We start from the raw sequence: 18,957 nt of genomic DNA on the forward strand, positions 1-18,957 counted from the left end.
CAAATTTATAGTTCTTTAAAGACCCAGGCAAAGTATATGATTGGCATTTTTGGACCTTCAAGTACAGCTTCAATGGAAGAATAAATAAGAATCATGCAGTTTCAGATCATATTCAGGCTAATCCTCAAAGGGAGGGAAATCAGGAGGGAAGATCTCTAGGAGCTGAGACGGAAATTCAATTTTCCAACCATAAAATGCACAGCATTACCTATGGGGCCATCCCACCAAGGATCCAAGAATTGCAAGATCTATTTTTGAGGTAAGCAACTTAGTACCAAACCTCAAATAAGATCAACCTTGCAATGCCAAATAGGAAATTCAGCAAACATTTCAGGAGAATAATTTTTAAATATCCATGTAGCTTACACATGATTATCCCCAAATTGGTTTATTGCACAAAAACAGAAGATTCAATTTCTAGGGAAAAGTAGACTTAAAATCTATCCACAAGGGACCTTTACATTGAAGTCTTATAACTCCTTAACATCATGACCCACCAAATTCTATATATAATGACACTGTGATAAAAATCAAAAGAAACAATGACTTTTTACTTCTCTTTGCACCTGACCAGCACAATATTATATATAGTTACTGAATGGCAATTGCGTTTATACCAAAGTGCATAATTAAATATCATTATTTCACCTGAATATGTGTGTGACTGTTTTATTATAAAATTTCATCGAAGCAAACTTCACTCGGTAATTAAAATCACCAAAGAAAGGACAATTAATTGCTTGTTTAGCATGTGCAGACTTAGAAAATGATTTGGCTCACAAGAGGGAACTTCAAGCCTGAATTATTTGGGTCAACTAAAACTACTATTAATATAGAGAGAGGAACAACAACTCTTAAGTAGTGAAACAATCTCCATAACCTTATAGTTAAAACCATATTTCACAGCAGTCCTTCATTGCATGCTTTGCCTGTTGCTACTGATGCATACATTGAAATTTGCCAGCCACTATCAGGAACACCATAAACAGTAAAATTTCAGTCACTGAAGCAAGGTGAAGGGGAAGCCATGTTATGTGTCCTCATGACACCGTGAAAAGTTCAAGTGTAAAAGGGAATTGAATTTCCTTGATCAAACACAGTCTCCTTAACTTCTGGAGACAAATTTTTTACTGTTGTATCGGCAATATTTAAAAGGCTGTTGTCAAGGAAAAGTATCCTAAAATTAGATCTGCCAGCTTTGTTGTCTTTGAGGGAATGACCACGCTCCTAACAGCCTCTTCTGTTTTGAAGAGAAAGCCTAGTAACGAAATGTAAAGGAGCTCACAGCAGGCTTCTGTGAAGAGGGGAAAAATAAAATTACCTACCATATATTCATTTCACAAATTGTATTTCTTGTATAAGCTTGTCTACACATAATATGTTTATTATATCCTTTTGTGTCTTTGAGAAGAGCAAAAGGTCACTGATCTTAGCATCCTATTCCAGAAATTCATTATCCCTTTTTCTATCTCCTATCTGTTGACCTTATCCACTTTTTCACTGTCCATCATTCCCTCCATGTTCCCATCTCTCCCCTTACCTTAAACCTTAAAGATGCCCTCAAACCCAGTTTCCCCTTCTTCATCCATCACATCTATATTTTCCGGCAAACTATGACCTCTGTAAACCTAGCTCTGCATCTACTCTGAGCCTGCACGGAAGCAGCTGAACTGAAAGTAACAGGATAAAAATCACACAGGGATGGAGACTGGTCTCACTTTAAATATATGATTGAAGTGGATGTTCAGCACTGCCTGCCCATTCCACCACATCTCCTTAGTCACACTCCTTCTCTCTGAGGTGACTGTTGCACACCTCTTCAAATCTCCACTCCCTCTTTCCCCTCCTCACTCTCTGAAAATAGCCTCTTATTTCATTTCACTGAGAAAATAAAAGTAACCAGAGGGGACCATCACCAAGTTTTCACCTACCTACTTGTAAATGTCCCCAAACATTCTGCCTTCTCTCACATTACCGCTAATGAGCTTCTAGATCCAATCTCTGCACTTAAGCAGTCCTTACCTCTCAGCTACTCAAGGAGCTGGATATCTTTCCCTCTCTCTTTCTCTCTGCATTGATTTTTCACTTCCTACAGAATCATTCCCATTATCATTCCCACCAGAATTCTCTAATAATATCTCCTACATTTAACAAACTCCTTTACCCTCAAACCCCACTCTAGCTATCACCCTGTCTCTATGCTCTCCTTTATAGAAAATTCTTTAAAGAGCTGGCTGTACATGCTGCCCCAACTTCTTCACCTCCAGGCCTCTCTTCTACCCACTCCTATGAGAATTTTTCTCCCACCACGTCATTGAGTATGTTTCATCAAGATTGCCAAAGACCTCTACAATACAAAAAACAATAGTCAATGCACAGTCCATGTTACACGATCTCTCAGCAACATTTGACATTTGATATTTGGCTTTCTTGAAAATTAGTCTTTCCTTAGCTTCCAAAACGCCATGGCACAATGTCCACTTCTCTGTCTCCTTTACTGTCTTCTCCTCGCCCAACCTCTAAATGTTGGAGGTGCTGAGGGCTCAGTCCTTGATTCTCTTCTCATTTATACCAATTTTAACTCCCTAGATGATCTCATCTAGATCTATGATTTTAAATATATCCATATATTGACGACTCCCAAATTTATATCTTCAGGCCTGACCTCTCATCTGTCCAGCTATTACTTCTAAGGCCACTTGACTGTCTAATAGGCATCTTAAAATTCATGGATCCAGAAAAGTTTTTAATTTTTACCACCATCTTCCCCATTTCAGAAAATGGTAAAGGTTAATAACCCCTTATCCACAACTATGAAAATCCTAAAGCTCTAAAAACCAGACATTTTCATTTGGCAGTAAAATCTGACCTGACCTAATCTCATTGGCACCCAAACCTGACCTGAACTAATAGAGGCCATTTATTGTCTTTATTTAAGTGAATACTTATGTATTTTGCTGCAGAAATATTCATTGTGGCTACCCTAGACACTGCTGGAAATATATAGTAATTTTTGGAATAGGTACCTTATTACCTTCCTAAAATCTGAAAGGTAATGATTTCAGGTCACATTTGGGCCCAAGGGTTTCAGATAAGGGATGATAGACCCAGTTGTTCAGGATCACATACACACACCCACACACACAAAACAAAACAAGGCATTATACCTTACTCTTTTTAATCCTTACACTCCCATATTCAATTCATCAATAAGTCCTACCAGCTCTAATTTTAAATATTTTGTAAATCTGAATATTCCTTACTACCTCCATAAATACCAGTGTCACCAAAGCTACCAATTCTTCACCTTTACAACTTCTATATCCTCCTAACACATCCTCATATTTCCAATCTAGTTCTTTCCTGCTTCCCCCCTCCTCAGTGTTAGCATCCACAAAATGACCATAGAAGTCTTCTTAAAACATAAGTCAGATCCTCCACTCACTGCTTCAAATCTCCCAAGGCTCCCCACCAGGCTTAGAATAAAATCCTAATTTCTTATCATGGCCTGTTGGGTCTTGGCCTCTTCCTCCACTCAATTCTTCCACTCTTTCCATCACCCACTCTGATCCAGTCCACCTGGTCTTACTGTCTTTCCTGAAACATGCCACATGCATCCTGCCTCAGGGGGTGTACCCGTGGTTCCCTCTGTCTGGGATGCCATTACTTCAGGCCTTGGCATAGTTCACTCTTCACTTTACAAGTCACTGTCATGGAAGCTCTTCCCTGACCACTTTTCTAGAACACCCACTTTTGAACCTCCCAGACACTTTGTCACCTTACCCTGTTTGCTTTTATTAAAATTCCATTGTATATTTATGTGTTTGCTTGTTTATCATCCATCCTCACCATCAAAATGTAACTCCATGAAAGTAGGGATCATGACTGTACTGTTTATCATCATATCCCTGGTGCCTAAATAACACTGGAGCTCTCTGTGTGCCCGGATATGAATGTTTACTGAATGACAAATAAACTAAATTATATTAATAAGTCAACTGAATTGGGTTAATTAAACAATATTAGTCCTATTTTCCAAAGAACCTCAATATTTTTACAAGTCCAGTACAGTCTTGATGAACTTAAGCTACAACTTTATTTCTGAGTGACTCTCATTCTTAAGATACTGGAATCAGTGACTAAGATTACCATAGTTTGACTCACACTGTGTAAATTAGTGTTTACTTTTATATCCATAAGACATACACTTAACAAAACAATTTGAATTTATCAAGGAGAGTATTTTCTTAATTCCCTATTTCTGAACTTAAACACTTCCTCTTTTTAGAGAATTTAAGATTACTTGGCAAAATGTTTCTAATTCCAAAGTGCCCTAAAGCGATTCCATGTTATTTCTTTGTGCTACAGCTATCAGTAGATCAATCAACTTGTCTAATAACAGAAAGTGAAAATTATGCTAATTTAGTGTAGAATTAGAAATCAAAGAAATATAAGAATAAAAGTAAATGAAATAATTTTTAGCATTGTATTTGATCATTTTTTTATTCAGAAAACTAAAACAATTGGTGGTAAGGAGTCAAAAAAATTATTACAATGCCTTATGTAAAATAGAGGGAAAGTATATATAATAAAGTCATTTGAGGACTAATGCCACGAATATTTTAATCCTTTAAACTGGGTATTAGTACTTGAGTTGTGAATTTCATTTTGGAACATTCTCAGTCATTAAGCACATGTGATTTCTTTTTAATCCATCCATGACTCCATTATGGGTTGTCTCCTAGACAGAGACATATTTTGTACACATTTTGCAAATATTTATTCTTAATTGAAATATGAGTCACATGACAGGATGAAGTCAGAGAACAATAATATTAAATGATAGTTTGAAAATGATGACCTTAGTTCAAGCCTCATCATACACCTTGGACTTGAAAGTCTCGTAAAAATAAAACTCAAGAATTGTTAAAATTGCTCAATCACATTGTGAAATTTCAAGACTAACCTTGTTTTTTAAGTTTCTCTTTGAGGATCTGTGCAAAGAGAGGATTAGTTAGCCCTCAACTCAGCAGCGGACAAGTAACTGTCGCCTGGAAGCTAATATTCAAGTATTTAGCCTGATTGCCTCCAAGTTGGGTCAACTTATCTCCTTCTGTCTGACTCATTACAATTTGGAAACTTCAGGCAATTAACTCACATAGGATACACAGCAGTCTTCACTCACCAAGAATTCCCTAGGCTTCAAGGTCACATGAGGCCAGAACATTCACTAATCACTGAAAGATATTCTCAACATATTTCTAACTATTCAACTACATAATGAAACAGAAATTTGAGTTTTCCTAGCATATGAACATATGAATGTTATAGAACTTAGGAATTAAGTCACTCAGTCAATGTTTGAATCTCCTCTGCCTTCTACCCATCATATAGTTATCTAGGGTCAACTTTTATCTCAAGCCTATATTTGGCAGAGGAATAGGCAAAAACAAACACACAGTCACGCAACAAAAGTAACTTACATAACAGCTACCATTTGCAGATACTTATTCTGTGCCAGACACAGGGCCTGGGCACTTGGATTATATTATTTTTATCTCTCACGACAATCCTCTCACTGGATTCTAAGTTTCATATTACAAGGTTTGTCTTTTGTTTTTGTTTTGCTGGTTTTTGTTTTTGTTTTTGTCTGTAATATAGTCACAGACCCCAATAATCTCTGCTGGTCAAGTTCTGATACCTCATTCTCTTCCTTTCTCCAGAAGTAACTTAAATATCCTCTATAAAACTTTCTTGCCCTTCAGCCTGAACTAATGTTGCTGCTGAACAACTATAGCTTTACTAGCTATGCCATTCAAAAGTAAAGTTGTTCCATATGACCTGATTACTAGTTTTTGTCATATTGAAACAACTTTTAAATTCTTACTTCATGCAATGTACTATGGTAGGCACTGAAAATACAATAATAAGCTGATGGATTCTACTACCTCTTCCCTCATTACCTCAAGAGGAAGAAGGATTGCCTAGAAAGCAGAGCAATTAAATGGACAATAACACTAATACATACATGAAGTGCAATTAGAGTACCTAAAAGTGTCCCCTAATCTAGTCTCAGATAATCATGAGTGTTTTTCTCTGACTCTTAACGATATTCTGATTAGGCTCCAATTTTCCCACCTGGTCTTTCAGAAATTCAGTTTTAACATGGTTATAGTCTCCCAAAGATATTTCCACTTCACCAGCCTATACTTTCTTTTCCATGCCATTTAAATTCAAAATCTTTTCTCCACAAATCTCTTTTCCTGTTTTTTGAGAGATTTTGCCAGACTCTTTTCACCAATAAGACTTCTGGTTTACAGAAGTTAAAGACTTCTGTTTTACAGAATTTAAAGCTGTTATTCTACCTTTAAAACCAGAGGCATCAACTAAGATTTTATTTTAATTCCCAGGAAAATTGGTGGAGATTAATAATAGCAGAACTAATGGTATTCATCAGTTTTGAATAGACAACTATTTTATATAAACCATAAGTTATAAAGACAAATATATAGCTCCAAAAATAAATGTAAAGGGTATTTCTTTTATATAATCAAACCAATTGCTTAAGGAACAAAGAGAGAGGGAAGGAAAAAAAGAATTTGATCAGATTGCTTTCTTTTTAAGTCTACGTGGTAAGAAAGGATAAGCAATGAAAGAAAATAAAAGCTGAATAAGAAGGAAAAGGGGAGAAATTTGTATAGAAATGAAAATAAAGTTGATAAAAAAATTTTATAACATGATTTTATATTTGGTTATACATTGTCTGCTCACAAAATAGAGGTAACCAAATAAGCAACCATTTCACAGATGTGACTTTCTCAGATGAACTCTCTAAAAATTAGCTAAGCCTAACCAATGTAGCTAAGTGAAACATACCCAAAATCAGCTCTTACTTGCTACATTATTCATGTACTACTTATCCGGTTTCTACAATTTATTCTCCCTACTACTTTGATTTCCTCTCTCTCATTTTTTTCCTATCATTTATTCCTTTGACCCAATAAAAAATTAGCAAATGTTTCAGAGCTTATGAATATAAAAATTGAGGTCATTGTTTTTTCACTCTCTCTTACATCTGGAAAGATAATCTTATACTGGAATGATTCAGATAATAGAATAAATATGTAGGTGGGGAGGAAGAAGATGCAAAATCACATTTTCCTTTTTCTTTATGGTTACAAAGAAGAGGCCTAGAAGAGTGGGAACTGGGCCTTCCCATGCCCTGCATGACCTGTTGTCAGGGCAACAGTATGTGTGGGGAGCCCTGGTCTTCCAAGTGCCTGTTGCCAGGGTAACAGGATATGAACCATCTTCTCTTATGCAACTATGCACTTTCCCTGACTTATTCTATGTTTCTTTTCTATTTGGTGGGAAATTATATTTGTTCACAGAAACCTAAGAGCAACACAACTTCAATACACAGGCCACTGAGGGAGCATGTATTGAAAGAAATATTGTAAACAGGTACGTGCCATTGATATTGTTGATGGTGGAAATAATGTGGAGGAGAAGTTTATTGGACTGACTTTCTGAAAATAGGGACCACATAATCTCTGAAAGATATACTAATTTTTTATTGGGTCAGAGAAATAATGACAGGAGATGATGAGAGGGAAAGAAGCATAGTGGTAGTAGAAAGAAACTATGGAAACCAGAGAAGAATTATATGAAAAGTTAAAGGCTAAGAGCTGATTTTGGGTGTATATCAATTGGCTTTGTGTGTGTGTGTGCAACGAACGATCTCACAAGTTAGTAGCCAAAAACAATAAACATTTATCATTTCCTCATGATTTTGAGGAAGTTGGATAGTCCAGGATGACCTCACTCACATGTCTGGTGGTTGATAGTCTGCTTGGTCTAGAGGGTGTTCAGCTGGAATGGTTTATATCTGTTCCACATGCTCATCCTCAAGTAGGCTTGATCAGGCTTCTTCCCATGCTAATATGAGGGTTCCAAAGAGCAGCAAGAGAGAGTAAACTCTAATGCATAAACTCTTTCCAAGACTTTGTTTGTGTCCCATTTGCTAAGATCCCATTGGCCAAAGCAATTTGAATAACCAAGCCCAGAGTCTGTATGGGAGGGATTATCCAAGAGTGGATGCAGGAAATCATGAACAAATTGGGGCATATGGCAACAGTAAACAACATCATGGAAGAATTTCTGGAAAGTAGAGGACTCTTTAGAAAAATTGAGATATTAAAGCAGAGATTTGCTGGGAAATAAAATATCAAGAGGGCCACAGATATGAAGACACTTTTTCAAATTGAAACAAGTGGGAAGTACTAGAAAGTCTGAGAGTTCTAAAAGTTAGAAAGAGCTCCTTAACCTATCTAATAACCATCTCCAAATGCAGTCTAAGAAACAATGAGAAAAATATTGTGCACCTCTAAGTAGTTTATGTTCTCTGTGGGAAATAAAGCAGAATAAACTCCATTTAGATGATTTTTCTAAAATAAACAAAAGGAGAAAAGCTTACTCTACTTCAGAAAAGAACCTTATTGTATGCTTAAAATCTTTTATAACAAGAAGAGAAGAGGCAGCATAGCAAGAATAAAATACCTAGTCTTAATCATTAGAACTCCTGGCTTTATTCTTTTTGGTAAATAAAAATCTTCAGGGACAGACATCCAGACATTTCCACTGTGCAGGGTTTTCTTTCTCTATTGTTTGGAATACCAAAGGCCAAATAAATTAGAATAATTTTGTAAGAGTCCAACCTCTGAAGGGGCAAGAGGGCTGAGGAAATTTGCAATTCCTTTGCAAATACTTGCTAGTATCATTGTTTAAATTAATTAATTAAAGGGATAATGGTAGTACATATCACAGAGAAGGAGAGAAATAGAACTGGGGAGTTTCTGACATCTAAAGCATATGCCAAGTGATAACTCCCCTTGGTATTCAGCTCTGAGTATGCAGAACTAGGCAAACAGATGGCAAGATTGTGGAAAAATCAAAACTAGAGAACAGTTTTTAACTCCTGAAATGTTAGATTTCATAGTGAGTCTTGAGTGTTAAAGGGAATTATCTAAGTCAGTGTTAAATGGAATAGGTATGGGCCTAGGAATCTGGTCCTTCCTTTACTAATTGGGAAACATTGGTCAAGTCATTTAATGTCTTTAAGGCTCAGTTTTCTCATCAGAAAAACTGGGGGCAATTGTGCTGAACCATACAGATCAAGGGAAAAATCTTTTAGAAATTATAAAGCACAAAAGAGTCATAAAGTACTACTGTGATTCAATTATGAGGTGATTTACAATAGTTTAAGCTAATCAAAAATGAAATTGATGCCCAGGTTGTTCAGTTTTTTTTGTCTTGCTCCAAATGCAGTTTATTTTTAATGAAGTCTTAGAAAGTTCAGTTTTAAGTAGACCAGAATCAGCATACTGTTGCTTTTCTAACAAGAACTCTATTTTGATTTTCTTCTAAGTTATCAAGGACCTGATTCATGAACAAAATTCAAAGAATCCTTTGATCTTCCACTCTTATGCAGAATTTAATTAAGGTTGACCTCTGTTTTCTTGCCCTGTAGACACTGGTGCTTAGAGATTTTACTACTTTTTCATGACTAATTATAAACTTATTTGAATAAATATAAATACAAAAATTTTGCCTACCAGAAATTATCTGTATTGAGCATTTTATGAGCCTATTTAATAAAAATTTGTTTTTAAATATCTTATAAAATAAAATATAATTTCTTTAAGCAACTTCAAGAAAGTATAGCTTAAAGGAGAAACCAAAAGGGCCACAATGTTTCATTTATATGCCTCTAATGACCTATTATTATTGTTATATCCTTCCTTAACAATAAAGTTATTCATGCCTAATACTTGCTTAGATCAGATATGTGAAATATTATGATTCTCATAAACCTTTAACATTATCATCTGTTTAATGATGTTAATAAACAGTTCCTTTCATATCCAAATGGCTTATAGCACAGTCCTTTCGGATGGGACTTCCTCAAATATGTACATTTGATTAGCTGATTGAAATATGTTAGAATAAAGGACAAAATCTAATAACATAATGGTAATTTGGTATTTTCTAAAACAAATTGGCAAAATGAAGGACTATGAGACACGATAGTAATTACATGGAAGTCAACTCCTTTGTGCACCAGACCCAAACAGGGATAAAGACCTAAAGAATGATTTTCAAGCCCGAGTGACTCATGAAATCAGATTAGACCTGGGTCATACATGATTATAAAGACTTAAAATCCATTCTTAGGCCATCACAATATGCTGAATGTAAGATGCTCTATCCATCAAGGCAATTCTTCTAGCAGTTGAAACTCTCAAGGCCAGCCCACTTTTCTTCCTCAGCTCTCTCTCTTCCTAAATAACCCTTGCTCCTACCCCAGGAAAATGTAAATCCTTGAGTGTAACTGTTCTTGTGAAGAGGAACTTGGGTATCTTGGTGAGACAACTTCCACTGAGCTAAGAGAAAGCCTTCTTTTCTCATCTTGACAACCCTACTGTCTCTTGATTGTGATAATAAAATTACCTAAAAAACAAAAATAGAATTCTGCTTCTGAATATATCAGTAATAACAATAACTGCTAGGATTTCTTAAATTCTGGACACTGTTCTAAGCAGTTTATAAGCATTAATTCATTTAATCTTCTCCATACCTATGAGATTGGTAATGATATCATTCCTATTTTACAGATAAGAAACTAAGGCATTGAAAAATCAATCAACTTGGAGATCACATAGCTGTTAAATAGTAGAGGTGGAATACACACAAGGATGGATAAGATTATGAGAATATTAAGAATAACAATTACAATTTTTGAGAGCTTACTTTGTGCCACGTACTGTGCTATTTTTTTTACAGACATTATGTTATTTAATTTTCACTATCTTGATTTGGGCAATATCCAGATTCCCAGATCCTAATGCTTCCTTCTAAGTGGAGGGACCTTCCATTGGAAAAGCCTTCTAGGCCTCTCTTTGCCACTTTTCACATTCTTTCACAGAGGAGGAGGAACAACATTTGGTTGGTGAATTGTGGAGAAGGAATTAGACCTGGGAGTGCAAGCCGTCCTTTTCAGGAGTGGGGAAGGGATTTTCTGTTGTAGAAAGCATAGTCTCATCTGCTAGAGGTCATGAGGTAAATATAGGAGAGATTTTGGCCCCTTCTGGGGATGTCTGCAGTTTTGAGGGGTAAGTTGACTTCAGAGGCGTTCTGGCTTATTTAGCTGCATACCAAAACCCTATCCTCCAATACAAGTCCAGTCTGCCATAAAGCTGACATTCTGATCTCCATCTACTGGACTCCTATATCTATCCCACACTTCATCTGAACTTGGGCAGGGATTATATGTGTAATCCACTTGCCTCCCTCTCACCCCAAGATCTTATGAGTTAGGTATCAATTTTTGTCTATGTCTCAGCTGAAAAGTCATCTCCTGAGAGAAGTCATGCCCGAGTATCCAAAATATCTTCCCCAAGTAACTCTTGACCACACCATCTGGTGCATTTTCTCCAGGTTACTTCTTACTCCATGTTATCTTACTTTTTGTAATTTACCTTTTTATTGTTTGTTTCCTCTACTAAAATATAACCTCCTCTGCCTAAAATAGTACCTGACATACCACAAAATCCATAAGTATTTGTTGAATGAGTGAATGAATGATTAATAAAATAACTGGATTTTACAAATAAGGAAAGTGAAGTTTAGAAAAGTTAATAACTTTTCCATGGTCACTCAGCTAAAGGGAAGATGGTATTAGAAAATATCTGACTAATTCTAGAGTTCAGTTTCTTCTAAAGTATTTCACCTCAACTAGGTCCATTCTATAAACCATAACATAATGTTATGTAAAGACTGAGATTTATACTAAGATTCTATCTGTACACCAAAATAGGTTTTGTGAGGTGAGTTCTTCAAATTAGTTTTATGAATAAAGGACAGATTTTTTAAACTGATTTGTCTGATTAATCCATCAAAATAGTCACGTACTCATCAATGTGAGAACAGAGACAGATTTATCAGCAATTTCCAAGAAAGATAGCATAAACATTCTTCTTTGACATTTGAAATTAATTCACTATATATACTCTCAATATCAGAGCTTGGTAAGAAAATTATTGGTCTGGGCATGTAATCCAGTGTTAGACAGAGGACAGGGAGTTATTAATGGCTAAGGATAATGAGTATCTAACTCTAATGTGCCATAGAACGACCTAGGCTGGGCCCAAGGCATCATGTCTGTGTGTGTGTATGTGTGTAAGTGTGTATGCATGTGTGTGTGTGTCTATGTGTGTGTTGGAGAGGATAGGAGTGGTCATGTTGATTATGCACACCTTTATTCTGTTACAGAAGGCATGTATTAGTCTCTTATTGCTGAAACAAATGTACCACAAACTTAGTAGCTCGAAACAACACAAATGTATTATCTTAGGTTCTGTAGATCAAAAGTTTGGGGGCTGGCCCAGTGGTATAGTGGCTAAGTTTGTGCACTCCACTTTGGTGGCCTGGGGTTCACAGGTTCGGATTCTGGGCATGGACCTATGCACCACTCATCAAGCCATGCTATGGAGGCGTTCCATATACAAAATAGAGGAAGATGGGCACAGATGTTAGCTCAGGGCCAATCATCCTCAGCCAAAGAAAAAGAGGAAGATTGGCAATGGATGTTAGCTCATGACTAATCTCTCTCAGCAAAAAAAAAAAAGAAAAAAAAATTTGATGCAAGTTTTACAAGTCAAAATCAAGGTGTTGGCAGGGCTATATTCTTCTTGGTGGGTCTAGAGGGAGAATCTGTTTTCTTGCCTTTTCAAGCTTCTAAAAGTTACCCATGTTCCTTGGCTCATAGCCTGTTTCCTCCACCTTCAATGCTGGCAAAGACAAATGGAGTCATTCTCACATCGCAGCACTCTTCTTCTGCCTCCCCCTTCAACTTTTAAGAACCCTTGTGACTACACTGGGCCCACCTGGACAATCTAGGCTAATCTCCATATTTTAAGGTCAGCTGACTAGCAGCCTTAATTCTGTCTGCTCCCTTAATTCCCCTTTGACATGTAAGGTAATATCTTCACAGGCTCTGGGGATTAGGACATGGACATCTCTCGGGGGCAGTTAGTCTGCCTACCACAAGACCCATGAACTGAGTTTTGAGAAGCAACATTCTAGATCCCTTTTCTGGTGATCTTTCTAGGTAACCATTCTGAGAATGTCCTCTTTTTTGTTTTAGAAGGAAGATGAATAAGAGCTTTAGACTAGGCAGATCTGTGTTCAAACCCAAGTTCTACCAGATACTAGCTGTTTAACCAATTTAGGACACTTACCTCTTAAAATCATTGGAAAGAGTAAATAAGAATACAAATATGTTATATCTGGAAAGTTCTGACAACTAGTAGATGATAAGCAAACATTACTTTCTTCCATCTTCTCCATCCATATTTCAGCTGTGAATCTATCTCCACTCCTCCAACCTGGCGTTAGGCCCTATTTTGGCAGCCTAACTAATCTTCTAATTATATAGTTAGAACCACTATAAGATTCAGAATTTTATTCATTCAATGACTGATTTAAAAGTATTTATTGCATTATCTCCTATATGCCAGGTACTGTGCTAGGTGCTGGTGGTCCAAAAGCAAACACAATGAACATGGCCCTTGCCCTCAGTAGCTTGTGATCCAGAAGAGCAGGCATATTTTGTTATTAAAAGGGAAGTCTGGGTTATTTAATGAGCCAAATATAGGCAGCTGTCCTAGTATTGGAAGGTCAGGAAGGATTTTCTTCGCAACTGAAATTTAAGAAGAGATCTTTCAGCATTTCTTAACAAGATCCCTATGAGAATTTTGAGTAGGACAGGTCTTCCTGATAGGAAAATGACCCAAGCCCTGGAGGACGTTTATCATGCTTGGACCCTGCTGCCTACTGAATACAAAAACAGTCTCAGGCACTGCACAACCAGAAACATCCCCACATATCTCTAAAAGCCTCATGGGAAGCAAGAGCAACCCTGACTGAGAGAGGAAAAAGAAGTGGTTCTCATGGGAAGAGAAAACAAAATGAATAAAGGCAGATGGGTGGTAAGCAGCATTTCTTTTGTGCAACCCTGGGCTTGGTCAGGAGGGGGCCATAGAGAGAGAGGCATGAGAGGAGGCTGCAAAAGTCAAGCAGGTACAAGGAGACTCTGCTAAGGATCCTGAACTTGGAAAGGGCACTAGAAAGCTTTAAAGGGTTTGAAGCAGCAGAGAAAAAGGATCAGATTTGCTTCTAACCTATAATGCTACTCCATCCTAAAGTATGATTCCAGTTTGGAAATATGGTGCTAATAACTTCTGTCATTTTACCTTTTTTGCCAATTTTTATTCTGATTATGTATTTCTGCTATATCTTCTGGGTGTTGGGCGTTTGAGCTACTTCATCTGAGAACCATTCAACATACTGCCCTCTTCAATAACAGCTAATTGAAATTAGTTACAGGGTTATTATATAGTTCCTCCTTTCTCCTTCACTTTCTGCTTCTCTACATTTTATTCTTCCACCACTAAAGATCATGTTTACCAGCAATCAAAGAGAAAAGAAGCTTAACTTAAGTCTTTCAACTGTTGCATTCACAATTCCAGATCTTAATATCTGGACATTTGTCTGGATTAGGACAGATAGGAGGTATGTGTCTATACATATAAAATTAATTATCATATATTAAGTTAGTTTCTAACTGAAATTCTCATAGATTCTCGCCCTACATTTATAAAAACTGAAGAAAATGGCAATAAGTACTATGAAGTGGTGAGTCATATTTTTGTCAATAGTTTATGATTTGCAGCAGTTCAAACTTTCCTCTCTTCTGTTGAACAAATGAGTAAGATAACACTGTGATTTAGTTTTTGCTATGATGTCATGTGATTTTCACTGGGATTTCTACTTGATCACAGTTTTCTGGAAATGCTGTTACTCCTTAGATCAAATAGAACAGTAGCACTGACTGAAAAGATCAGCACCAATCTTTTAAAATATGTTTGATTTTTAAAAAATCTACAGTTGTAGAGTTCTTTTTACATTTAAAGAAGAAAAAAGCAACACTACCGTGACACAAAAAGGGATTATTTGAAATCCTTTGGGAAAAAAAAACACTATGCACAAATGAAAACAAATATAAAATCTTCAAATCAACTTTCCTCATGGGAATCAATAAACTTAATCTTTATAAAGACTAGTGTTAGAAAAACGTCCTTGGTATGTAGGAAGCAGCGTAGGTCCCAGAGTCACAGGAAACTTCAGAACCAGAAATTTCATCAGGTGTTGAGATGGCAGAAGAAATAGGAAGTGTTTTCCACGTCCTAAACAATTGATAACTTATGGACAATATATGATTCTTTTTAAATGTAGTTTATGAAGGACATGATGCCATAGTCATTTGCTAACGTTTCTATCATCCTAGAAGGTGAGTCATAATGTGGAATTTAAATTGTCATACTGAGTGACAAATTAGTGGTAGAAGATAGATTGAAGAAGGCTAAAAAAAACGCCGTAACTATAAAAAGAAAATTGATAGATTAAAGCATACAAATCTACATCAGAAATGGGAAGAGAAAACTGTTTCACCTTTGTTCCCACAAACAAATAAGGGATTTCTTAGCACATCACTGAATATGGTGTCTCAATTAAATATTATATGAAGGAGATTTAAAAGGAGCTTAATGAAAGAAATCAACAAAATGGTAGAGGAGAACTGACGTTTTAATTTAGTTTACCAGTGTTTTTGCATGTGTTACAAAATTTTAACATTATGTCTATGGATTCAAAAAAGTGTTTTAAAACATTATATGATAATGCCTGTAAAATACTTTCTGTAAATATCTACCTGCAGTGATTCATGTTTTCCATATTTAAGGTATAATTGAATAAACCTTATTTTACTTTAACCTTTGTCTCTATTTTTATTTAACCTCAAAAATGTACGTATTGTAAACTCACTTAAAAACAGAATATCCTGTTGAAATAAAGCAATGTATTTGTAAAGTTAGATACAGTAAAAGATAAAAAAAATCACTTTCCAAACAAATATCTAAAGGTTTTCATTGAGTCTTTTTTCCCAAACTAAGAAAATTATTGCAAAATTGTTTGATAGCTTTCATGAATAGCATGATTTTAATTGCCAATACTTAAAAGCGAAATTCTAGCACTAGAAATTTTGATAAGCTAAAATTCTGTTTGAGTCAATATTACATTTTAAATAGGCAAGACAATTTCAGCAGTGGAATAGGGAGTCCCTCATCTCACTGCTTTGAATGCAGACTACACAAAAGACCATAATTAAACAATTTGGTTGTCATTAGTCATACAGATTTTAGATTTCAAGCTTCTTGTTTTGACAATTCTAAAACTAGAATACTGGATATGTCTTAAGTCAAAGTACAACTTAGAATAATAGTACCAAAATGCAAATTCCTTCTTTCCTTGATGGAAAAGCAGTCATTTCAATCAGTTCAGTAATGATGTTTTTTTTAAAAAAAACCTAGTTATTACTGATTTTTTTCCCTACATGGTCATTCAGTAACTCTCTGTGGACACAGCTCAAAATTTATTTAGTATGTACATATATTATTATATCCTACATCCATACTGAATATCAAGTCATGAATTCTACTGTTGAATGATTCTACCACCCTCTACTGAAATGAAATGACAGATTGATCTTTGAGATCAACTGATAAAGTGCAAGTCAGATAACTTTGCCCTAAAATGTTAGGTAAATACAAAGTCACTTTTCAAATTTCTTAAAGACATGTGCATAAATTCACTACCATACATCTTTATACATTCAGGTAACTACAGAAAAATAAAACAAATACAAACAAAACAAAGCAAACAAACAAAAACATCCTATTCTGCTAAAGGGAAGAAAATTTTAAATAGGTTGTAATATGAGATACAATTTTTCTGGTACAGATGTTCATCCATTAATTAGGTTAGGACACAGATCATCTGATGACTGCCAATGTTTAATTTTCATCTATGCTAATTAATTTTGTAAGCTATTATTTGCTTTTATAGGATTATTTGTTTCTCTAGAGAACCACCTCACCAAAAAACTGTAATTTCTAAATCTTATTTTTTCTTTTTCATTTATTTTTTTAATTTTTTGTTTCAATGGATCTTGGAAATATATTTCTCTAATTTATTCAAATGATGTAAAGATGGCTTCCTTTTTAGTAGTTATTCTCTGTTAAATGTTGTTTACATTATTAGTGTGCTCTTATACTAGTGCACTGTAATGCCATGTATTACTTCAAGTGTAAGAAAATATACAGAAAACACTATTTAAATACATAAGCACCATTAAATACATTCAAATGGAGGAAAGTAAAAGGAATTTTTACCTCTAAACAAAGTTTGATACAATTTTTCTTTAAAAAAAATCATAGCTATCAAAACAGTGACATTAAATTTACTCAGATGTTGCATTTTATAAAATAGTATGTAAACACAGCAAGAGAAATATGAATCCTAGAAAATATCTATTTCATGTAGTATATGATTCCTTCAGCTGTTATTATAGAAAAGCAAATATATTTTCATTTGAGATCTGCAAATAGGCTAAGCAATTGCAATGACCTATAAATATCCATATTTCACATTTTTATGCAAATGTTAAATCTGATTTTTAAATTATGACATAATTAAAATAAAGCATGTAAACGTAGTGTGCTGGAACACTAAACAGAAATTAGTATCATACACAGAAAAAAACTTAAATGTTGTTTAAATAGCAAGGTGAATAGAATTGCAATTAAAGTTTGACTCAGGTACTTACATTTCATGCCTGACATAAGCACATCTCTTGACTCATCTTACTAAGGTCTATTTTATACCATGAGCTATTCAGTACTCTCAGAAGAAATGAATTGGTTGATTTAAAACCAAAACTCTCCAATAAGTTTGATACACTGCTAGTATTTTTACCACATAAACAATTTTTCTTAAAGAAATATTATTAAGACACAAAGAATAAGCACAATAAAGTATGATTATTTATCATCATATTAATCCTGTCCTTGTCTTTTCAAAACCTAATCACAGAGAAATAAGTACGAGTAGTAATCTCTCTGTTTACCTGAGGGAAATTTTACTACTGCAAGTGCCCTGGCAAGCAGCTTTCCTAGTTGCTTTTCTGTATATCTAAACCACATATATAAACAACACATACAGAATGTATTGAAGAAGCTATGTAGTATAACAGTGAAGTGAATTCTCAAGGAGTTACCTTACTTTACACAAAACATACAGGTGCAAAAAAACTATCCATCCTTCAAACAAATTCTCAGCTGAGACTGATAAATTTTTAAAAGAAAATCTTTTGAAAGGAAACACTAGCCCACAGAGTAAGATAGTACCAACTATTAGTCATATTAATAGTCAAATTGGGGTAGGGGGATAAAAACACAGAACCAAGCAAAGAGCTTACTCACATTCCTTTCAGGCGTTGCCACATTTTTTCAGTCTGTTCTCCTATGAGATACTTAAAAGTGGTGTTCTCCAATTCTTCAATGTCTTTAGCAGTAGACCCCATGATGATACTCCTAGGGCAATATAGTTACAGTCAGTTTCAGCAGCTAGAACAAGCATTCGTCAGTCCACTACAAATCTCAAACAGTTATACAGTAGCATCTCTTATCTATCAAAACAATGCAGATTTACAAAGCAGAGGGCAGCCTCTGCCAGAATTGCTATTGACTTTGACAGGCATATCCACTGCTCACCGCATCACCCGCCTCAAGTAGACAGCAGTATAAACAGATCCTCTGACCTCACAGGAACAATCCGCACATGTGAGTCTGCTACTGTACTACTGACCGACTGAGCGCTCCAGCTATCCCTCAAAGCAGCTCATTTGTTACTGTTCGTGCACTGAAACACATCAGAATTCCTACAGTTTACGAAATTTATTATGCACAAGAGAAACGTGAATGACTTTAGCGCACCAGAAGA

The 18,957-nt window shown here is 35.4% G+C and overlaps 1 protein-coding gene across 1 annotated transcript in view; it reads right to left on the bottom strand.

Moving 5' to 3' along the window:
* The window catches only part of PDE1A (phosphodiesterase 1A), a 322,799-nt gene extending 304,251 nt beyond the window's left edge, over positions 1-18,548 (bottom strand). The window contains exon 1 of the mRNA XM_014784666.2: positions 18,438-18,548. Within this exon, the coding sequence (XP_014640152.2) occupies positions 18,438-18,538 (101 nt within the window). The 5' untranslated portion in view covers positions 18,539-18,548. The remainder of the gene's footprint in view (positions 1-18,437) is intronic.
* Between the last annotated feature and the right edge of the window lie 409 nt (positions 18,549-18,957).

Source organism: Ceratotherium simum, chromosome 9, assembly GCF_057802395.1.
Source record: "Ceratotherium simum simum isolate JZ-2026a chromosome 9, ASM5780239v1, whole genome shotgun sequence".
NCBI classification, from domain to species: Eukaryota; Metazoa; Chordata; class Mammalia; order Perissodactyla; family Rhinocerotidae; genus Ceratotherium; species Ceratotherium simum.